The sequence below is a fragment of the Salmo salar genome, chromosome ssa05 (assembly GCF_905237065.1).
Source record: "Salmo salar chromosome ssa05, Ssal_v3.1, whole genome shotgun sequence".
In the NCBI taxonomy this organism is placed as follows: Eukaryota; Metazoa; Chordata; class Actinopteri; order Salmoniformes; family Salmonidae; genus Salmo; species Salmo salar.
In genome coordinates this window covers 67,434,524-67,457,943 of record NC_059446.1, presented here as the reverse complement: position 1 = coordinate 67,457,943, position 23,420 = coordinate 67,434,524, and the positions used below count along the sequence as shown (strand labels likewise).

The 23,420-nt window shown below is 42.7% G+C and overlaps 3 protein-coding genes across 3 annotated transcripts; 2 read left to right on the top strand and 1 right to left on the bottom strand.

The window, feature by feature from the left end:
* The first annotated feature begins 6,359 nt into the window (after positions 1-6,359).
* LOC106605643 (taste receptor type 1 member 1) lies at positions 6,360-9,013 on the top strand. The gene is made up of 4 exons (XM_045718633.1): positions 6,360-6,922; positions 7,038-7,338; positions 7,532-8,278; positions 8,392-9,013. Exons 1-4 carry the CDS (start codon positions 6,732-6,734, stop codon positions 8,677-8,679), a joined length of 1,527 nt encoding a protein of 508 aa, XP_045574589.1. The 5' UTR covers positions 6,360-6,731; the 3' UTR covers positions 8,680-9,013.
* Positions 8,962-10,101, top strand: LOC123743143 (taste receptor type 1 member 1-like; the record flags this gene model as incomplete). The annotated part of the gene is made up of 1 exon (XM_045718634.1): positions 8,962-10,101. A coding segment is annotated over one exon (978 nt), but the record flags the coding sequence as incomplete, so codon positions are not given.
* Positions 10,102-10,146: 45 nt separating this feature from the next.
* LOC106605645 (aldehyde dehydrogenase, mitochondrial) lies at positions 10,147-23,010 on the bottom strand. Its single transcript, XM_014201514.2, has 13 exons — positions 22,776-23,010; positions 21,987-22,091; positions 21,226-21,366; positions 18,443-18,522; positions 17,112-17,223; positions 15,759-15,887; positions 15,542-15,655; positions 15,299-15,401; positions 14,290-14,474; positions 13,484-13,648; positions 11,053-11,210; positions 10,789-10,903; positions 10,147-10,595 (listed from the first exon to the last, which is right to left on the bottom strand). Exons 1-13 carry the CDS (start codon positions 22,890-22,892, stop codon positions 10,563-10,565), a joined length of 1,557 nt encoding a protein of 518 aa, XP_014056989.2. The 5' UTR covers positions 22,893-23,010; the 3' UTR covers positions 10,147-10,562.
* Positions 23,011-23,420: the final 410 nt, after the last annotated feature.

Sequence of the window (23,420 nt, the reverse complement as noted above, 5' to 3'; positions counted from 1 at the left end):
TATCGGACCACCATTTTATTGCGTTTGCAATCGCAACAAATAATCTGCTCAGACCCCAACCAAGGAGCATTAAAAGTTGTGCTATAAATTCTCAGACAACCCAAAGATTCCTTGATGCCCTCCCAGACTCCCTCTGCCTACCCAAGGACATCAGAGGACAAAAATCAGTTAACCACCTAACCGAGGAACTCAATTTAACCTTGCGCAATACCCTAGATGCAGTTGCACCCCTAAAAATTAAAAACATCTGTCATAAGAAACTAGCTCCCTGGTATACAGAAAATACACGAGCTCTGAAGCAAGCTTCCAGAAAATTGGAACGGAAATGGCGCCACACCAAACTGGAAGTCTTCCGACTAGCTTGGAAAGACAGTACCGTGCAGTATCGAAGAGCCCTCACTGCTGCTCGATCATCCTATTTTTCCAACTTAATTGAGGAAAATAAGAACAATCCGAAATTTCTTTTTGATACTGTTGCAAAGCTAACTAAAAAGCAGCCTTCGCAAATGGAGGATGGCTTTCACTTCAGCAGTAATACATTTATGAACTTCTTTGAGGAAAAGATCATGATCATTAGAAAGCAAATTACGGACTCCTCTTTAAATCTGGGTATTGCTCCAAAGCTCCATTGTCCTGAGTCTACACAACTCTGCCAGGACCTAGGATCAAGGGAGATACTAAAGTGTTTTAGTACTATATCTCTTGACACAATGATGAAAATAATCATGGCCTCCAAACCCTCAAGCTGCATACTGGACCCTATTCCAACTAAACTACTGAAAGAGCTGCTTCCTGTGCTTGGCCCTCCTATGTTCAACATAATAAACGGCTCTCTATCCACCGGATGTGTACCAAGCTCACTAAAAGTGGCAGTAATAAAGCCTCTCTTGAAAAAGCCGAATCTTGACCCAGAAATTATAAACTATCGGCCTATATCGAATCTTCCATTCCTCTCAACATTTTTTGAAAAAGCTGTTGCACAGCAACTCACTGCCTTCCTGAAGACAAACAATGTATACGAAACGCTTCAGTCTGGTTTCAGACCCCATCATAGCACTGAGACTGCACTTGTGAAGGTGGTAAATGACCTTTTAATGACGTCAGACTGAGGCTCTGCATCTGTCCTCGTGCTCCTAGATCTTAGTGCCGCTTTTGATACCACCGATCACCACATTCTTTTGGAGAGATTGGAAACCCAAATTGGTCTACATGGACAAGTTCTGGCCTGGTTTAGATCTTATCTGTCGGAAAGATATCAGTTTGTCTCTGTGAATGGTTTGTCCTCTGACAAATCAATTGTAAATTTCGGTGTTCCTCAAGGTTCCGTTTTTGGACCACTATTGTTTTCACTATATATTTTACCTCTTGGGGATGTCATTCGAAAACATAATGTTAAATTTCACTGCTATGCGGACGACACACAGCTGTACATTTCAATGAAACATGGTGAAGCCCCAAAATTGCCCTCGCTAGAAGCCTGTGTTTCAGACATAAAGAAGTGGATGGCTGCAATCTTTCTACTTTTAAACTCGGACAAAACAGAGATGCTTGTTCTAGGTCCCAAGAAACAAAGAGATCTTCTGTTGAATCTGACAATTAATCTGGATGGTTGTACAGTCGTCTCAAATAAAACTGTGAAGGACCTCGGCGTTACTCTGGACCCTGATCTCTCTTTTGATGAACATATCAAGACTGTTTCAAGGACAGCTTTTTTCCATCTACGTAACAAAAATCAGAAACTTTCTGTCCAAAAATGACGCAGAAAAATTAATCCATGCTTTTGTTACTTCTAGGCTGGACTACTGCAATGCTCTACTTTCCGGCTACCCGGATAAAGCACTAAACAAACTTCAGTTAGTGCTAAATACGGCTGCTAGAATCCTGACTAGAACCAAAAAATGTGATCATATTACTCCAGTGCTAGCCTCCCTACACTGGCTTCCTGTTAAGGCAAGGGCTGATTTCAAGGTTTTACTGCTAACCTACAAAGCATTACATGGGCTTGCTCCTACCTATCTTTCCGATTTGGTCCTGCCGTACATACCTACACGTACGCTACGGTCACAAGACGCAGGCCTCCTAATTGTCCCTCGAATTTCTAAGCAAACGGCTGGAGGCAGGGCTTTCTCCTATAGAGCTCCATTTTTATGGAATGGTCTGCCTACCAATGTGAGAGACGCAGACTCAGTCTCAACCTTTAAGTCTTTACTGAAGACTTATCTCTTCAGTAGGTCCTATGATTAAGTATAGTCTGGCCCAGGAGTGTGAAGGTGAACGGAAAGGCTGGAGCAACGAACCGCCCTTGCTGTCTCTGCCTTGCCGGTTCCCCTCTTTCCACTGGGATTCTCTGCCTCTAACCCTTTTACAGGGGCTGAGTCACTGGCTTACTGGTGTTCTTCCATGCCGTCCATGGGAGGGGTGCGTCACTTGAGTGGGTTGAGTCACTGACGTGGTCTTCCTGTCTGGGTTGGCGCCCCCCCTTGGGTTGTGCCGTGGCGGAGATTGTTGTGGGCTATACTCGGCCTTGTCTTAGGACGGTAAGTTGGTGGTTGGAGACATCCCTCTAGTGGTGTGGGGGCTGTGCTTTGGCAAAGTGGGTGGGGTTATATCCTGCCTGTTTGGCCCTGTCCGGGGTATCATCGGATGGGGCCACAGTGTCTTCTGATCCCTCCTGTCTCAGCCTCCAGTATTTATGCTGCAGTAGTTTGTGTCGGGGGGCTAGGGTCAGTCTGTTACATCTGGAGTATTTCTCTTGTCTTATCCGGTGTCCTGTGTGAATTGAAATATGCTCTCTCTAATTCTTTCTCTCTTTCTGTCTTTCTCTCGGAGGACCTGAGCCCTAGGACCATGCCTCAGGACTACCTGGTATGATGACTCCTTGCTGTCCCCAGTCCACCTGGCCGTGCTGCTGCTCCAGTCTCAACTGTTCTGCCTGCGGCTATGGAACCCTGACCTGTTCACCAGACGTGCTTGTTGCACCCTCGACAACTACTATGATTATTATTATTTGACCATGCTGGTCATTTATGAACATTTTAACATCTTGACCATGTTCTGTTATAATATCCACCCTGCACAGCCAGAAGAGGACTGGCCACCCCTCATAGCCTGGTTCCTCTCTAGGTTTCTTCCTAGGTTTTTGGCCTTTCTAGGGAGTTTTTCCTAGCCACCGTGCTTCTTTCACATGCATTGCTTGCTGTTTGGGGTTTTAGGCTGGGTTTCTGTCCAGCACTTTGTGATATCAGCTGATGTACGAAGGGCTATATAAATATATTTGATTTGATTTTGATTTGATTTGTAATGCAACAAAATAGGAAAAATGCCAAGGGGGATGAATACTTTTGCAAGGCACTGTATATTGAAGATTTTAACAGAATGCCTTAACTATTTTACACTCAAGACTGCAGAACTAGGGTTGCAAAGCTACTGGTGATTTACCAAAGTTCCTGGAACATTTTGTAATTTTGGTCATTAACATGTCATCTATGGTAACGTTGGTCATTTTATACCTGAATAACTTTTTTTTAAAATGCATTCATACTATTTTTTTTTAACTGTATATTTGGGTCCATATTGTCCAAGAGTTTCTGGTGGATAGAGCTTATGGTTAATGAGAAAATAGCCTAATTAATGAGAAATTCTAAACAATGGCATTATTTTCAATAAACTCTGCAACTCTTCCAACTTGATTTTCTTTCACAACTGCCACCAGTTGGGTGCGAAAACATTAACAGAGATAAGTTTGTAAAAACAATAAAGGATATTTAATTCTGAAATCCTCATATTAAACACCAGTGGTGTTCACCAAGTTAAATGGTTTATATTGAGGAAAATGTTTTACAGCTTTTCATTCTATTTGTTTTAATTTTAAAATCATATCTGATTAATTTATATTTGCATGTGATAAGGCCACACAGAGGGCCGGAGATACACCTGTGATAATCTGAAGTACCCAAAAAGGCCACTAGAAGTCCTGTGATAAAATTCCAAAGAAACTTGAAATTACCCAAATTCTGGTAGTTTACTGGTAAATTTTGAAGGTTACCAGTAATATTCACTCCCATTGAAATTGTATTGGTCCCATCTAGCATTTGGAGCTAGAAACAGAGCTGCCATGTCTATCGAGCCACCTTGGTCACTACATGCAACCCTAGGCAGGACTGATGTAAAACTCTGTTTCAAGCTATTATGTAGGGGTGGCAACAAGTGGTGCATGAACAGTGCCTTTCAGATGCAAATGATTATGAGCATATGTAAATTGCATAGTACAGTGTTGGAGAACTTGCACTCACTGTCACACAGACACACTTTACTCTTTCAGCATGGTTGGCCTACTTCTCCAATAGAAATCAGAGATGACGCTTGTAGACAATGTCATGGCGAAGTGGGCTAGCTAAGCTCATGTACAGAAACTCGTCATCAGGTCTTATTCGATCACACCGACAGCGTAATTGCTTAAAATGGTACGCAGCATCTGAATATTTGTGCACCAAAAGTTCAACATTCACCTTCTACCATTTCTGTCAAACTGTCTACACATACAGTTTGACTCATACGTTCGATAAATCCAACATATGCACATATGCACACAGAACGCCCTGCAAATGTCTCTGCAATGCAATGCTGCAAGGCGAACGCAGCGTTCCATTGGAAATGAATGTAATTCTGGTGTACCAAAATGCAATGACGCAGTCGGTGTGATCGAGGTGTAACTGTCGTCTTGCTTTGAACTGCGCATGTGCAGGCCGTCAAGTCAAATGCACTCCTTAGATATGTTGTTTTTGACAAAAAAGGAAATCTTGTCACTTTCATGAGGTTGTCGTAATAACATGTTCAACTACTTAAGACATTGGTTCAGATCTAGGTTGTGCCTTTAGATTTTGCGAAAATTAACTAAGGAAGAATTTTTCACTTCTCATTGATTTCTCAAACACCAAACCCCAGCCTGGTGTGCTTTGTCTGTTTCGCAAGCGTTCCCGGAAGTCTCGCAATGATGTGCCTCTGGGTTTAAAAATGGATTGAAAATCAGGAGGCTGGTGGGAGGACCTAAAGAGGGACGGGCTCATTGTGAAATACATTGAACAAAGTCAAACGTGGTTTCCATGTTCGAAACCGTTCCATTTATTCCCAGTGGTGTGTATTCATGGATGCAAAGGGAAGCCAGGTTTCCCCCCAAAAATCCCCAAATCTCACCGGAGAAAGCATCCGAGCGAGCTAAACAGCACCGTCTGTCTCTGTATGTGTAGGCCATCTATCTGATGCTGTCTGGTCCAAAAGAGTATGAAATTCATGCCGCCAGTAGCGTTGAATGCAAGGCAAGCCTTTTGTATAAAATAATAGCCAATCAGTGTAGAGCTCAACTGTGAATGGTCCTGGCACACATAAAAAGTGTCAGGGGAAGCCAGTTTGGATTTTGCTTCACTCCAATCACATTGCATCGAGAGCAAACATTGACAGAAACTCGTTGTGCATCTCAGTGTATTGTTGTCCTCTGGTGGCTAGCTAGCTATCTAAAATTGGCCTTTTCCTAAATTAGCCATGGATGATAGGGATTTGGACTTGTAGTTTTAATTCATTCTCCGTACTGGCCAATGATTATAATGGCGATTCTGATCCAACCATAAATTCATACATTGTGCCCCTGGCCAGAGAGGATGGAAGTTCAATGTGTAGCTAGTTGTAGAAGGCTAATGTTAACTAGCTAACATTGCCCATGAAAGGAAATTAGACTAGCGAGCAAGCATTTTAGCCAGGATAGCCTAGGACAACAAAAAATGAAAGTGTGTACTGTATGACAGAGTGATAGACTGTTTCATCAACATGAGAGGAGGATGGCATTGGTGTTTCTCTACAAGTAGGGTGAGTCAACATGTTTTTTCTATTTGCACGAACGCGCATGGCCACATCATATTCAGCTTATGTTGATTGGACTAAATAGTTTTTGGTATGTTTTAGTTGTCACTGTATTAGACTAAGCATAGGTGATTTGATAATGTTGAAGGTGAAAAGGTGCTGGAATACTGGAGGCAGCTCATGTTTCCTTTGCGACTTGCAGTAACTCTCCGTGGTTCTAAATCAATAGTTGTTTAGTTGTCCTAAAATGTTGGAAACATTAACTTGCTTGACCATGCTGTAGGTCTTATAACTGTTTGTTACATGCAATGTTCTTTGCGGACTTCACCAGACAGAGGTTACTTTCTAGTTTTGTGATGAAACAAATGTGTGGTTTAATTTATTCTGCCACTGTGTCTTCTTATTGTCTCGGCCTTTAGGCCTGTATATCACAGTGGCAAGGCATATGAACTAACAGGTTATAGAGCAAACAACACAATTATCACAACACAGGTTGTAATATGGCTTTTTATTCTGGCTTGGCTTCCCCAGTGATTTTACCCAAGCACTGCTACTGTTTATTCCATTCCATCGATTAATGTGCCCGTCCTCCTATAGCCCCTCCCACCAGCCTCTTCTGGTGGAAATGTCTTATTATTTTGTATAAAGGGATGTGTGAAAGACCTGACAGACATTTTCATAAACCTCAAGACATGTTTCCATAATAGCCTGACCATGGATAGGTGGATGTGGTTATCCAGGTATCTGGGGCATGGAACACAAATAAGGAAGTAACGCAACATGTAAAACAGTGAAAGATGATTGGTATCAGTCACCTCAGTAGATGGAGAGCATTTCAGCCTCTGCTCTAACAACTCACTCTTGCTTAGAAACCTACAATGTTGTTTCTTGTGGTGATGGTGTCATTTCACCTGATGAAACAAAGTGACACATGCTCCTCTTTACCACAACTCAGCCTGGATGGAGACTACATTCTGGGAGGACTATTCCAGCTGCATGAGAACTATGGAGTGACTGGTACAGCGACTGACACTGAAAACAGAAAACCTGATGTGCTTCAATGTCACAGGTAAGGCAAAGTCTGCTTTCACCACTGGGGGAAAAAAACAATACTGTAAATGTCAAACTTTTTTTGTTGCACACATTGACAGTTAAACCATGCAACCTTTTATTCTACATCCCAGGTTTAAATTTTCCTCAGCAAGCTACCAGCAGATTCAAGTCATGAGGTTTGCTATTGAAGAGATCAACAACTCCACATTGCTGTTGCCTGGCGTCAGCCTGGGCTATGAGATTTTCGACTACTGCTCTGACTTGCTCAGTTATGGGGCTGCTCTGGACTTTCTGACCCAAAAGGGAAGAAGAGCCATCCCTGTGTGGAACGGTACAAACTACAGACCTAAAGTCATCTCAGTCACTGGCCCGTTTGGAAGCAGCCAAACCATCAGTGTCGCCCCTCTGTACATGTCTGAGATGATTCCAGTGGTAAGTAGTATTTTATGGCACAATATAACCTCATAATGGTGCTATTTATGCAGTAGCTGCCTTGTGTTTGTACTCTTCAGGAATGGGTCTGTAGAACACTGCAATATAAATGGACCTGTACTGTAATGCTTGTTCAAATATGACAATCCTTGTTCTCACAAAAGCATTATCGTTTTGTGTTTTACTTCAACAGGTGACTCATGGGGCATCAAGTGTCCAACTGAGCTACAAAAACAGATTTCCCTCCTTTTTCCGAACCATTCCCAGCGACAAATATCAGGTGGAGTCTATAGTCCGTATACTCCGACAGTTTAACTGGAACTGGGTGGCTTTCATCGGTGGTGACAATGACTACAGCAGAGATGCCTTGACAGTTTTTCAGGAGAAGATTAGACCAGCTAACATCTGTTTGGCGTACCAAGACACCATTCCCCAAAACCAATCCTTAATAGGGCATCTATTCAACAACATAGCCATGTTCAATGTCCAGGTTATTGTAGTCTTTGCCAATGTGGAGTTTGTCATTCCTTTCATCCAAAAGGCCATAGATCTCAGAGTGAAGGAGAAGGTATGGATCGCTAGTGAGACATGGTCCATGAGCCAAGAGTTGATCAAGAAGAGTCAGATTGAGAGGATAGGGACGGTCTTAGGTGTCACTGTACAGAGGCACAAGGACCTGAGAGGATTTGATGAGTTCATTAACAACACAGTAAAATCCAGACATGAGAATGCATGCACTGACATGGACTTGAAGGAAAGATGTGGTCAGATTTGCTCTGACTGCAACTCCACCAGTGCCCAGACAATTATTGGAGAGGACCCGACATACAGCTTTGTCATCTACTCAGCAGTGTATGCTGTGGCTCATGCACTCCACAATGCTTTGCGGTGTGGGACATGGAACTGTGCCAACTCAGAAATCATTGCTTATCCTTACATGGTAAGTGAGCTGCATCTCCTTCAGCATGAAGCCTTATGGTCAACCACATCACCAGAAATATGATTATTAATTGACATTATCTGTTATTTGACCATTTTGTCTTGCATTTCCAGGTCACTGAGGCACTAAAACAGGTCAAATTCAAATTGGAAAATCAAAGTATAGAGTTTGACGAGAACGGGGACCCACCGGCTCATTACGACATTGTACACTGGGACTGCAAAAATAAAACATGTTCTAATGTGGATATTGGCTCATACCTTACCAACCCCACACCAAGCTTCCATATTAATGAAACTCTCATACATTGGTTTGCAGGCACAAAGGTTAGTACTACATTCTTCAAAACCATGCAAGTATACATTACACACCATCAAAACACTGCGTGGTATTCAAATTAGTGATAACTGATGCTGGTCTTTTCCACAGTGATATTTTAAGCTGTTCCTACTTCTTGCAGGCTCCAGTTCTGCAGTGTTCTAGTGAGTGTAAATCTGGCTCCAGAAAAGTTCAAACTGGCTTCCACACCTGCTGTTTTGAGTGCGAGATCTGCTCTGATGGAAAGTACATCAACCACACAGGTACTGAGCAACATGACTTTCTGTTTTTGCCTGGAGTTTTTCCTGGACAGGTCAAGAGGTCAGAAAGAACATCTATGAATCATATGACAAGAATGATTATCTGTACACATATTAGAATCTGTCACCCAGACTTTCTCTTCCCTTCCTCTCCCAACAGCCGATCCCTACAGCTGCATAGCATGCCAAAAGGATGAGTGGGCCAGGAATGGCAGTACATCATGCACCAAGCGCTCTATAGAGTATTTGCATTCTGATGATTCGTTGGCCATTTTTCTGATGTTCCAGGCCAGCTCCATCATCCTCATCTCAATGGCCATCTTGGTTCTGTTCCTTTGTAAGAATGACACCCCTGTGGTAAAATCAGCTGGTGGGAGGCTCTGCTTCTTCATGTTGTGTTGCTTGTCCATGTCCTCCATCAGCGTCTTCCTCTACATTGGCAAACCTACAGAGGCCATCTGCACCTTACGCAATTCTGTGTTTGTAGTCTTCTATGTGGCCTGCCTGTCCTGTCTTGCTGTTCGCTCCTTCCAGATTGTCTGTATCTTCAAAATGGCCGCCAAACTGCCCAAAGCGTATGATTTCTGGGTCAAGCATGGTGGTCAGTGGATCACTATTATCACAACCACTGTCATAATGCTGTTTCTGTGCATTTTGTGGATAGCCATTGAAGGACCCAAGCCCAATCAGATAGCATTGTATAGCGAGGTAATTTTGGATTGCACATATGGCGTCATCCCCATCTTTTATGTGATAGTACTGTTTGCCACTTTGCTGGGTATTGCATGCTTTAGTTTTGCCTACATGGGAACTGACCTGCCCAAAAACTACAACGAGGGTAAATCTATCACTTTCAGCTTGCTGATCTTCTTCATCTCTTGGGTCATCTCTCTGACAGTGCACCTGTCTACCAAAGGAAAGCACACACTCTCCGTCAATCCTTTCTCTGTGCTGTGCAGTCTGTATGGTATACTCTTTGGTTACTTCTTCCCTAAATGCTATATCATTATCATTAGACCTGAACGTAATACAGCAGCCTATTTTCAAACTGCAATCCAGAGTTACACACTTCAACCTAGATAATGTACAGATGTTGAGACATATTTTTGTGTGGCACTAGAACTGCCACTACTGTGTTCTGTGATGTTTCTTTTCAGTCGATATCTATATTTTTTAACCCCATACTGTTTTCCTCCATAAAAGCATTTTAATTGTTTGCCCATTAATAAAACACTTTCTAAAGTATTGTTTGTGTCCAATCAGATGGCAGTAGGTTAAAAACAAGTAATAGCGAGTATCAAGTGCATTTATTACCCAAAATCCTTTCAAAGTTCACACTTTCACTCTACAAGAGTACAAAACGACTGTAGCAGGGATTCACCATATTAAAACAGGATGAACATAATGACTGAAATAAGTATTATGAAATATTATGGCATGCTCTATGAAGTGCTTAAAATAAGCTGTTGAAGTTTGACAAGGCTGTACAACAAGCTGGGTGTAAACTAATAGCACCATGCCTGTAATTGTTTTCTCATCTTGGTTGGAAATTCTCTACATGAAGTTAGAGATGAGTACAGAGGCTAAGTAACACTAAAGTCCAACTGAATAACTGATTAACTCTGTGATAAACAAAATGAAGGCTGATTTAGTCCCATTAGTATGGTCAGTTAGTTTCCTTGATTGGAGGCAGAGTTCAGACGTCTTTACGAGTTTTTCTGAGGGACCTTGATTGTTACCTGAGGTAAAGAATAAAATATGTTTTGAAGCTTTGACATTAACACATTTTGTGAACATACATACAGCTGCTTATGAGATGTTGCTGTTTATTACGTATGTAACGTGGCAACAGTGTTCATACATTTACGTATGTGGCCCAATGGGGCATGAACATTTTATCCTACAGTATTGTGGTAGTGATGGGGTCCTTACCGTTTTCACTTCAGTGTAGTTGTCCAGGCCATACTCTCCTAGCTCACGACCGTTACCAGAATATTTGTAGCCACCGAAGGGGGCTTGTGCTCCAAACACATTATAGCAGTTAATCCTTAGGAGAAAGAAATGGACAAACCACATACACAATTATTGGATTATAATGGGCCACCTTCAGCCAACTTCTGGACCTTTATACTACGGAAAGAAATGGACAATTTGATGGACATAATGTAAAATAAAGTAATCTAGAAATCAGCGTACCAGACAGTGCCAGCGCGAATTCCGCTAGAGATGTAGTGGGCCTTGTCAATGTCTTTGGTGAAGACAGCAGCTGCCAGGCCGTAATTTGTGTCATTGGCTCTCTCGACCACCTCCTCCAGAGTCTTAAACTTCAGGATCTGCATCACCGGCCCAAAGATCTGAACACAGACAAAGTGTTAGAGAGGAGAAATGAATTTAAAGAATCTAACCTAAAGAGATATGTTCTCTGAAGAGAACATGTTACACATGTATGAGCTTGTCTGGCTACTTTCCTTAGAGCTAGAATATTTAATTGAAACAATAAAGCGTTCTCCTCGCCACAGTTTCGCTAAAAAGCTAAGGGATGGAAAAATGTAACCACTCAAATTCATAGACAGTGCTATGGATGCAAGGACTGACCATCCGTGATATCCCATGTATAGTTTTGAGGCTATACATTGTTTGTTTAAATTTGTTGTTTACAAACACTGGAGTAAAACAAGCTTACATTTTGGGTTCTGATGGGGTACGACAGTTGAACTAAGCTCATGAGGCATTTATACATTCTATTCTTTAAGAATCAATGGGTATACAGTTGAAGTCGGAAGTTTACATACACTTAGGTTGGAGTCATTAAAACTCATTTTTCAACCACTCCACAAATTTCTTGTTAACAAACTATAGTTTTGGTAAGTCGGTTAGGACATCTACTTTGTGCATGACACAAGTAATTTTTCCAATAATTGTTTAGACAGATTATTCCACTTATAATTCACTATCACAATTCCAGTGGGTCAGAAGTTTACATACACTAAGTTAACTGTGCCTTTAAACAGCTTGGAAAATTCCAGAAAATTATGTCATGGCTTTAGAAGCTTCTGATAAGCTAATTGACATAATTTGAGTCAATTGGAGGTTTACCTGTGGATGTATTTCAAGGCCTACCTTCAAACTCAGTGCCTCTTTGCTTGACATCATGGGAAAACCAAAAGAAATCAGCCAAGACCTCAGAAAAAAATTGTAGACCTCCACAAGTCTGGTTCATCCTTGGGAGCAATTTCCAAATGCCTGACGGTACCACGTTCATCTGTACAAACAATAGTACGCAAGTATAAACAGCATGGGTCTATGCAGCCGTCATACCGCTCAGGAAGGAGACACGTTCTGTCTCCTAGAGATGAACGTACTTTGGTGCGAAAAGTGCAAATCAATCCCAGAACAACAGCAAAGGACATTGTGAAGATGCTGGAGGAAACGGGTACAAAAGTATCTATATCCACAGTAAAACGAGTCCTATATCAACATAAACCTGAAAGGCCGCTCAGCAAGGAAGAAGCCACTGCTCCAAAACCGCCATAAAAAAAACAGACTCCGGTTTGCAACTGCACATGGGGACAAAGATCGTACTTTTTGGAGAACTGTCCCCTGGTCTGATGAAACAAAAATAGAACTGTTTGGCCATAACAACCATCGTTATGTTTGGAGGAAAAGGGGGAGGCTTGCAAGCCGAAGAACACCATCCCAACCGTGAAGCACGCGGGTGGCAGCTTCATGTTGTGGGGGTGCTTTGCTGCAGGAGGGACTGGTGCACTTCACAAAATAGATCATCATTAGGAAGGAAAATTATGTGGATATATTGAAGCAACATCTCAAGACATCAGTCAGGAAGTTAAAGCTAAGTCGCAAATGGGTCTTCCAAATGGACAATGACCCCAAGCATACTTCCAAAGTTGTGGCAAAATGGCTTAAGGACAACAAAGTCAAGGTATTGGAGTGGCCATCACAAAGCCCTGACCTCAATCCCATAGAAAATTTGTGGGCAGAATTGAAAAAGCGAGTGCGAGCAAGGAGACCTACAAACCTGACTCAGTTACACCAGCTCTGTCATGAAGAATGGGCCAAAATTCACCCAACTTATTGTGGGAAGCTTGTGGAAGGCTACCCGAAACGTTTGACCCAAGTTAAACAATTTAAAGACAATGCTACCAAATACTAATTGAGTGTATGTAAACATCTGACCCACTGGGAATGTGATGAAAGAAATAAAAGCTGAAATAAATCATTCTCTACTATTATTCTGACATTTCACATTCTTAAAATAAATTGGTGATCCTAACTGACCTAAGACAGGGCATTTTTACTAGTATTAAATGTCAGGAATTGTGAAAAACTGAGTTTAAATTGTGAAAAACTGAGGTGTATGTAAACTTCTGACTTCAAATGTATATCATTCATTTACAAGTTCAAAAATGTAGCAACTAAGGATTCTAGCTTCAGAATAGCCTGACAAATATACTTTAGACAATCAAAATATACTGGCTTTTATTTCCATTTTCATGGGTATAGCCAGTAGGGGGATTCTGTCAAGGCAGCCCCAAGAGCCAAAATGGTGAATCTTGACAGCCAGTTTCATGAAGAGTGAGTTGTTAATAATGAAAATGCCATGCTGTACCTCCTCACGGGCGATGGTCATGCCGTCCTGGACATCTCCAAAGATGGTTGGTTGGATGAAGTAGCCACGGTCTGCAGCCACCCCTCCCCCGCACATCAGCTTGGCCCCCTCACGCTTCCCACTGCTGATGTAGCCCAGAATCTTCTTGAACTGATCCTCATCCACCTAGATAGGGAACCGTTTTACAGGGCTCGTAAATGGGTGCCTAATTAATGTGTTAGGAAGAGAGCTAAAAACCAAACCAGACTACAGGTGCTTGTGTATATGTATGCATGCAAGTGCGTTCTTGTAGTTGTTTTCTGATAAAGGCTCTGCATTTGGAAATGCTGGTACCACAGTTATTTCAGTACAATAGAGTGTGCAGCTCTTCTATTTTTATCCAGTGTCTTATGTTTGGGTGTGTGTCTTCAACTCCAACTCTACTCGTCTGGGTGTGTCTTCAACTCCTACTCTACTCGTCTGGGTGTGTCTTCAACTCCAACTCTACTCGTCCGGGTGTGTCTTCAACTCCTACTCTACTCGTCTGGGTGTGTCTTCAACTCCAACTCTACTCGTCTGGGTGTGTCTTCAACTCCTACTCTACTCGTCTGGGTGTGTCTTCAACTCCTACTCTACTCGTCTGGGTGTGTCTTCAACTCCTACTCTACTCGTCTGGGTGTGTCTTCAACTCCTACTCTACTCGTCTGGGTGTGTCTTCAACTCCTACTCTACTCGTCTGGGTGTCTTCAACTCCTACTCTACTCGTCTGGGTGTCTTCAACTCCTACTCTACTCGTCTGGGTGTGTGCACCATGCAGTATTTGTAACCTGCGGTCCCTGCTCAGTCTTCATGTTGAAGGGGTCTCCCACCACCCTGCTCTTGGCCCGCTCCACGCTGCGCTCCATAAACTCATCATAGATGGTGTCCTGCACGTATGTACGGGAGCCGGCACAGCAGCACTGGCCCTGGTTAAAGAACAGGGCAAAGTGGGACTGTTCCACCGCCTCCGCCACCGCAGAAAGAGAGAGAGAACACAGTCATACATAGCCCATATGTTTCCACTTGACGTTTTGCAGCATTGGACTCCATGAAATTGACACCTGGCCTTGGGGTGAGTAGCTGCCAGAAGTGTTGTGGAATCCAATGGGCTGCTTTAGCATTAGCTAGCCTAGCATGCTGCCGAAAAAGGCAGTTTAAAAAACTAGCAGTATTTCAATCTTCTCGGTTTTCCATGTCGGATAATGGGATAATTAGGAGTACTGTGACATCTTCCATCCCTGGACTGAGGTATGTTTTCTGGCCCTATCCTGCATTTGTCACTGCGGTGCAAACATTATAGCTGAGCAAAGTTTTGACTTGAAGCGGAAGGTGTATAACCTCAAGTCGAAACATATCGGCTAAGTCAGACACAGCAACCGCAATCAAACAAATAAAGACACACAGGCAAACATGCACACGCCGTAGTAGATTTCAGAGGAGGCTGGTGGGAGGTACTATAGGAGGACGGGCTCATTGTAATGCTGGAATGGAATAAACAGAACGGTATCAAACACGTCAAACATATGGAGACTCCGTTCCATTCATTCCATTTGTCATTACAATGAGCCTGTACTCCTATAGCTCATCCCATCAGCCTCCTCTGGTAGATGTCCTTTGTTGTAAAAGTAGCAGCTGCCTGCTGCAATTGATACTTCATAAATAAAACGGACACCACACTTTGCTTAAGATATTGCTAAATAATCTGTAGCAGACTATCCAAATTAAGTGTTCCCATTTTTTACATATTTCTAACTGGATGCCCACCCCAAAAGTAAAGTCGCCTTGAGCCATACTCACTGTTGGCATCGGACATGATTATGTTGGGGCTCTTTCCTCCCAGCTCCAGAGTGACCTTCTTCAGGTTGCTGGAGCCAGATGCCTGCTGGATCAGGTGACCTACCTGGACAGATAGAGCATGGAGCTGCTTAGACAGCACAGGGCTCATTCTCATACACACACTAATGCACCAAAACACATTGGCCATTTGAAAGCAGTGACTCAGTTCTTTGAGATGCCTGAGGTATGGGTGGTCTGTCTTACCTCAGTAGATCCTGTGAAAGCCACCTTATCCACATCCATGTGGGAGGCGATGGCAGAACCAGCAGACGGACCCATACCAGGCAGGATGTTCACCACACCTGGAGGGAAACCAACCTGAGAGGAGAGAGAGAGCTTAAGAAATGTGGTAAGGAGGGGTGTGTGTGGGTGTGTGTGTGTGTGTGTGTGTGTGTGTGTGTGTGTGTATTAGTGTACCAACCTCCTTGATGAGACTGGCCACATACAGGGCAGTGAGGGGGGTCTGCTCAGCCACCTTCATCACCACAGTGTTGCCTGTAGCCAGAGCTGGCCCCAGCTTCCATGCCTGCATCAGCAGAGGGAAGTTCCACTGAAGGAAGATAGAGGGAGGAAGAGAGTGAACAGTAGAGAGAAGACAGACCATATCAAACATGTGCATAAACTCGTGCAAAGTACACAGACATAAATCGATGCATGCACTCAACACATTAAAGTCCAGGCTGCCACTATATTTACACAACACAGCCTTGTAGCCTTGTAGCACACTGCCTCCAAAACCAGGTTTTGGAGGCAGGGTGTCGCCTTAAATTACATATTCAAATCATATTCAAATTGCGAATATGAACTATTGAGAAAGTATATTGAAAATGTTGCTTAAGATTCATCAAGGAGGTCCATCCCTAACCCCTGAACAGCTTAAGATTCATCAAGGAGGTCCATCCCTAACCCCTGAACGGTTTAAGATTCATCAAGGTGGTCCATCCCTAACCCCTGAACGGTTTAAGATTCATCAAGGTGGTCCATCCTTAACCCCTGAATGGTTTAAGATTCATCAAGGAGGTCCATCCTTAACCCCTGAACAGCTTAAGATTCATCAAGGAGGTCCATCCTTAACCCCTGAACGGTTTAAGATTCATCAAGGAGGTCCATCCCTAACCCCTGAACAGCTTAAGATTCATCAAGGAGGTCCATCCTTAACCCCTGAACAGCTTAAGATTCATCAAGGAGGTCCATCCTTAACCCCTGAACAGCTTAAGATTCATCAAGGAGGTCCATCCTTAACCCCTGAACGGTTTAAGATTCATCAAGGTGGTCCATCCTTAACCCCTGAACAGCTTAAGATTCATCAAGGTGGTCCATCCTTAACCCCTGAACAGCTTAAGATTCATCAAGGTGGTCCATCCTTAACCCCTGAACAGCTTAAGATTCATCAAGGAGGTCCATCCTTAACCCCTGAACGGTTTAAGATTCATCAAGGAGGTCCATCCTTAACCCCTGAACGGCTTAAGATTCATCAAGGAGGTCCATCCTTAACCCCTGAACGGCTTAAGATTCATCAAGGTGGTCCATCCTTAACCCCTGAACGGCTTAAGATTCATCAAGGTGGTCCATCCTTAACCCCTGAACGGTTTAAGATTCATCAAGGTGGTCCATCCCTAACCCCAGAACAGCTTAAGATTCATCAAGGAGGTCCATCCCTAACCCCTGAACGGTTTAAGATTCATCAAGGTGGTCCATCCCTAACCCCTGAATGGTTTAAGATTCATCAAGGTGGTCCATCCCTAACCCCTGAACAGTTCCTTCACTCACTCACCGGGATGATCTGGCCACACACACCAATGGGCTCATGACGGGTGTAGCAGAAGAAGTCTCCATCGATGGGAATGGTCTTCCCCTCCCACTTATCTGCCCAGCCTGCACAGTACCTGTGCACACACATGCACACACAGACAGTAAACACTTGGACCCAAGAATCCTCAAAAATATTACACCTTTCAGATACATCAAAAGGGATATGGGGGATGTCAATATTTCTCAACTGCATTAAGTACTCACTACATTCCATATTCAGTAAATACTAGGAGGACACTAGACTCAGTAGGGCTACCATGTATAAATGTTTATTATGAAATAGAACTGCAGCAACTATAGTTTCAGATATCAAGAGTAAAAGGAAATGTGTATTTTTTCCAAGAAGGAAACTGTAAATCAGTCTATTTCCAATCCATTAAAAGGTAAACAAGCAGACTTGCAGTAGATTGAGATAGTGATTGGATCCACAGTGAGTATACAGTAAGCAGTCTAGGTCATGGTGCTGTGTGCCAGCCAATCAAATAAGGGAGGTTTGGCAGTCTGCAATCACATTCTTGTAAGAACTAATTCACAGTCAGTCTCACCCTCTTTTTCCCCCTCTCTTTCCCACCATTCTGTCTCTGCCTCGCACACACTTGAAATGTAACATAAACATTCAACCATATAGCATAACGCCATATCTGGCACTTAAGATTCATGACAACTCACACATTTTTGGTTTGCAGATGTAACCGATGTGAAATGGCTAGTTAGTTAGCGGTGGTGCGCGCTAATAGCGTTTCAATCAGTGACGTCACCCGCTCTGAGACCTGAAGTGGTTGTTCCCCTTGCGTTGCAAGGGCCGCGGCTTTTGTGGCGCGATGGGTAACGATGCTTTGTGGGTGTCAGTTGTTGATGTGTGCAAGGGTCCCTGGTTCGAGCCCAGGTTGGGGCGAAGAGAGGGACGGAACCTACACTGTTACACAGAAAGTAATAATAATAAATGTATTACATTTGTAAAGCGCTTTTCATTATACAGAATAATATCAAAGTGCATAAAATAAAAACCAAATAGAACGTTAGAAGGCAACTGACACAAAGAACACAGCTGACACGACAAGGGACAAGGTCACCAAGGAGCCCAGCTATCAACAGAAAGCCTTCCTAAAGAGAAAGGTTTTTAGGCACGTTTTAAAGGAGCCCAGAGTCTGTGGTGCCTTCAGGTGATCCGGGAGGGCATTCCAAAGGCTGTCGGCAGTCGAGCTGAAAGCCTGATCCCCCAAGGATAAAATGCATGCGTTCATTTCACTGCTCTCACACATACACACTGCAATTTATATTACTGTGACTGACCTGAGGCACTTGACCACCATGGGCACGTCCACGCTGTAGGATACGGCATAGGGCTTCCCATTGTCCAGGGTCTCCAGTTCCTATGGCAAAATAAGGTCAAAGTGTCAACAGGGTTCCGCCATGGCCTAACTGATGAAGTTTGATTGGGGACAGAGAGTAGCAAGGCTGTATTCTGCATTACGTAACATTGTCAAACAAAGGTTTCATCGTACATTGATGATTCATGTTTTCTTTAAAATCCACAATTTGGATCCCTTCACAGCCTCAGAGAATCTAGATGGCAGCTTCATTAAATAGTATCCGCAAAACACCAGTCTCAACATCAACAGTGAAGAGGCGACTCCGGGATGCTGGCCTTCTAGGCAGAGTTGTAAAGAAAAAGCCATATCTCAGACTGGCCAATAGAAAGAAAAGATTAAGATGGGCAAAAGAACACAGACACTGGACAGAGGAACTTTGCCTAGAAAGCCAGCACCCCGGAGTTGCCACTTCGCTGTTGACATTGAGACTGGTGTTTTGCGGGTACTATTTAATGAAGCTTCCAGTTGAGGACTTGTGAGGCGTCTGTTTCTCAAACTAGACACTCTAATGTACTTGTCCTCTTGCTCAGTTGTGCACCGGGGCCTCCCACTCCTCTTTCTATTCTGGTTAGAGCCAGTTTGTGCTGTTCTGTGGAGGGAGTAGTACACAGCATGTGTACGAGATCTTCAATTTCTTGGCAATTTCTAGTATGGAATAGACTTAATTTCTCAGAACAAGAATAGACTGACGAGTTTCAGAAGAAAGTTCTTTGTTTCTGACCATTTTGAGCCTGTAATCGAACCCACAAATGCTGATGCTCCAGATACTCAACAAGTCTAAAGAAAGACAGTTTTATTGCTTCTTTAATCAGAACAACAGTTTTCAGCTGTGCTAACATAATTGCAAAAGGGTTTTCGAATGATCAATTAGCCTTTTAAAATGATAAACTTGGATCAGCTAATACAACGTGCCATTGGAACACAGGAGTGATGGTTTCTGATAATGGGCCTCTGTACACCTACGTAGATATTCCATAAAAAAATCTGCCCTTTCCAGCTACAATAGTCATTTACAACATTAGCAATCTCTACACTGTATTTCTGATCAATTTGATGTTATTTTAATGGACAAAAAATGTGCTTTTCTTTCAAAAACAAGGACATTTCTAAGTGACCCCAAACTTTTGAACGGTAGTGTGTGTGTATATATATATATATATATATATATATGTTTTTTTACAAAATAATATATGGGGGATCGGAAACAATGCAGACAATTACATTGCTGGAAGCCATCTGCAATAATAAAGCTGATCTACCCCCTAAAAAATGTTAATAAAAAAAATGTCAATACCTTCCTAGAAAGAGCTAATAGATATCCAGTGTTGTACACAGAAGCATACAGTATGCATTTAGAGGTAGGCTCTGTAACATGCTGCTAATGGGCTAAACAGATGTTTTACTATAACATTGTCATATCAAATTACAGGGACTATTTTCTGCTACAGGGTGTTAATCAGTTCAGAGTCCAGTTAAACACCAGTAACCCTCACTTTAGTTAGGTCACATTAGAATCCAATATTTTGAGAAATAAAAAAGAGACTGTTGCACAAGCAAGACAAAACCCGGGGAATTAATTAGCTCATCGTCAACAGAGTGAATCACAGATTATCGTCTTCCACGCACCATTTATTTGGCTTGGCAAATGGGAACACAAGAGTATATGTGGTCAACATAACACACACGACAAAACGTATCTAGATACAACATTTACAGGCACGTACAGTTCATGTTGAAGACATTGGACTGTACATACTTAAACAGATTGGCCAGTCTTACAAGTACTGACGAGTCACTGGCTTGGCTCTGGACAGACTCCCTCTCACATACACACCATATCCATATTTAACATGTAGGTGGAGTCGGTTCAGTGGACAGAATCATTGCTATTTCCAGACCTGATGGACCTTGCACCCCTGATAAACCAATCTGACAGTAGTTAATCAAGTCCAATCTAAATACTGTACTAACAATCCTACTCTCTTGTAATACACCACACACACACACACACACACACTAAGCAGCTTGTTTCTCTCTCCAAGAACCAATCCCTTGTGTAAACAAAAGGAAATCAGATTTTAGCAGGGCCTCATTTACCAGGCAAAGTAGGGCAGCTTCCTGTGCTGAAGCTGTTCATTCTTTTATCAAAACAAGCCCAGAGAAACCCTTTCACCACTATAGCCTTTCCCCTAATACTTTCACCAAACAAGCCAAACACACCAACAAATATGTTTTGTGTATGTCTTGTAAGAGCAGCACTAAGGAATGATTTTACTCCACTTCTCCAGCGGTTTCTCAGTGTTGATCATGTGACCTAGCCCTGACCCTGCGTCTCTATCTCTGCCATGTGACTTCAGCGCGGGAGCTGCTCAGGCCAGCAACCTGTGGAGTACAGGACTAACAGTGACTCTGCAAAATATGGCGCTGCTGTTTACAAGCCAAATAAATCTATCTGAACATACTTTTTTTAAACATAATATTTCTGAGTAAAACGTTTCCACCACTGGAAGGTAACATTTGTCATCAGACAAAGCACTGTGTCAGTGCCACACAAGTAACCTCTAATACAATCCAAACAACTTTGCTTTCTTTGGCATGAGTGCCAGAACAGGAATGTTGTGCATCTAACTAGCCGCTCATAACACCACTTCAGGTTAATCATTTATTTCCGTTGACCAGCAGTAATGGGACGGCGTCACTGACCGCTAGGTAGGCTGTGTCCCTCTCGATTACGTCTGCCAGCCGGCTCAGGAGCAGCCCGCGGTCCGACGCGTCCATGCGTCGCCATGGTGACCCAAACCTGAAGGCCACCCTGGCAGCCTTCACAGCCTTGTCCACATCTGCCTGGAAAGAGGGAGAAGGAGGCCACAGAGGGAGATAAGACAAGCAAACCAAATCAGAAATATTAGATTATATCATTTAAAGGAAAACAATGCACACTGCTGCTCATGCTCGCAGGTGATATTTATTTACAACAACGTTTCAACCCTTAGGTCAACAGGCATCATTTAAAAAAATATCATCAAGTAATTCAATTACGACAGTGTAATAACACAAAACGATGGTCACACACCTGGCCTCTACAAGATTGTGCTCTAAGTACACCTGTTGTTACGGTTAACTTTTTCCATGGTTATTTTACCCTCTCGTCCTCCTACCACAACTAATTGTCATGTTTCTGCTTCAGGCAACTTGTTGTTGTCTTAGCATGCCAAGAATGTAGTGTTGTTGAATACAGAAACAGTGAGGGGCCTGTTCAAATGCTTTGAAAAATGCCGTCTTCCTTCCTCCCTCCCTTGAGACAGTCATTACGACTGCATAGGTCCAAGCTATGTAGGCTAGTGGAACCCCTGTTTTCACCGATCCAATTATATTAGTTCAGTGATTACTCCAAGGAATCGAGGATGTAAGTCTTGTAATTAGACAGAACAGGGCCAGGTTTCAAGGCAGTTCCAGCCACTGACCTTGTCTGCCTCAGCCACCTGACAGATGACCTCTCCTGTGGCTGGGTTGATGGTGGGGAAGGACCTCTTGCTGACGGCATCCTGCCACTCGTTATTGATGAACAGCTGTAATGAGACAGAGGAGATTTGATTAGGCTCTATGTTTAGATTACAGATGTTATCACAACTCTTTGATCTAATAGACCAAAAATAAATTGGAGCCAGTATAAACACTGTATTGTCCAGTTGCATCCCATTACTTCCCTTCAGTTTTTATTTGTGCGGTATTGTAAGATACTGTCTCTGACATAATATTACAATGGTATAGAAGTCTCTTTATAAATTCATCCGAAACAATCAAACAGAAACACATGCATGTACATTATGTGTGTTGTGGGTCTCTATGTACAAGCTGGTCTTTCAACTCTAGCAAAAGTTGTATTAATGCAACCCAGGAAGGTTTCTGGCTGTCTGCCACATTACAGTTTTGCATAACACCATCATACCCAACAATTATCTAGTGTATATGTAATTCAGTTGACCTAATGTATCGGATAAGTACGTTCTCACAAGGTTCAATCAGGTCAAGTGTTGTAATGTCAACAAGCGTTATCAACAAGTAGGCTAGCTAGTCAAGCAACAAATAATTCATCTAGTCCAAAAGATATTGCAATTCTCACGTATGCCTAGTTGCCTTGCAATGAATTGCACATGTCAGAAATACACTAAACCGATCATTTCAGTCGTGTGCAACAATGATAACAGCTACTCAACAGGTCATTCAACAAAAGGTCAATGCTTATCGCTTACCTTGTCATAATGGACTTCGGGCTGTGCGCTTGGAACCGGCATGGCGGCCGCCGAATACTGACAATTGGAAATGCCAGCGATTCGAGACAAAGTTCGGGATAACACAATTCGAAGCATGGTTCTTCTTCACCACAAAGGTGTTTGTCAACCAGGGAGAATGGAGAGCGGGCTTTCACAAAGTATTGTACAGTGTAGTCGATCATTATCTGTCACCCGCTCCCAAGAGCATGCGCAGTAGAGCCTTCCTTAGATTACGTTTTCAAAGTGAAATGTAGACTATAGCGCCTGCATCAATACCGTTCAAATTCATGAAGGGGAAAACATTGGGGTAAAACAAAATAGCAAATCAGACCTCAAAAACATATTTTGTTACAATATTTCACTTCATTTTTGCAACAGCCTCCCCAACATCCAAAATAATGGAGAGTAAACTATTCAACCAAGGTAAGGGAAACATTTACAAAGCAATATTATAAATGAGGGCACATATTCAACACAAGAAATCATGAGCAAAAACAAGCAGTCAGGTTATGCACACCCTCATTCCCAGTGGTGTAAAGTACTTAAGTAGTGTAGGAGTGTGCCCATGGCTATCCATAAATTAGAAAAACATTGTGCCGTCTGGTTTGCTTAATATTAGGAATT

Coding starts and splice junctions, on each gene's coding strand:
- LOC106605643 (XM_045718633.1), top strand. CDS start 6,732: ATGTTGTTTCTTGTGGTGATGGTGTCATTTCACCTGATGAAACAAAGT. Junction 6,923..7,037: donor GATGTGCTTCAATGTCACAG/GTAAGGCAAAGT, acceptor TCTACATCCCAG/GTTTAAATTTTCCTCAGCAA. Junction 8,279..8,391: donor TCATTGCTTATCCTTACATG/GTAAGTGAGCTG, acceptor TTGCATTTCCAG/GTCACTGAGGCACTAAAACA.
- LOC106605645 (XM_014201514.2), bottom strand. CDS start 22,892: ATGCTTCGAATTGTGTTATCCCGAACTTTGTCTCGAATCGCTGGCATT. Junction 22,092..22,775: donor CCGAAGTCCATTATGACAAG/GTAAGCGATAAG, acceptor GTCTCATTACAG/CTGTTCATCAATAACGAGTG. Junction 14,475..15,298: donor AATCATGTCCGATGCCAACA/GTGAGTATGGCT, acceptor CTCTTTCTGCGG/TGGCGGAGGCGGTGGAACAG.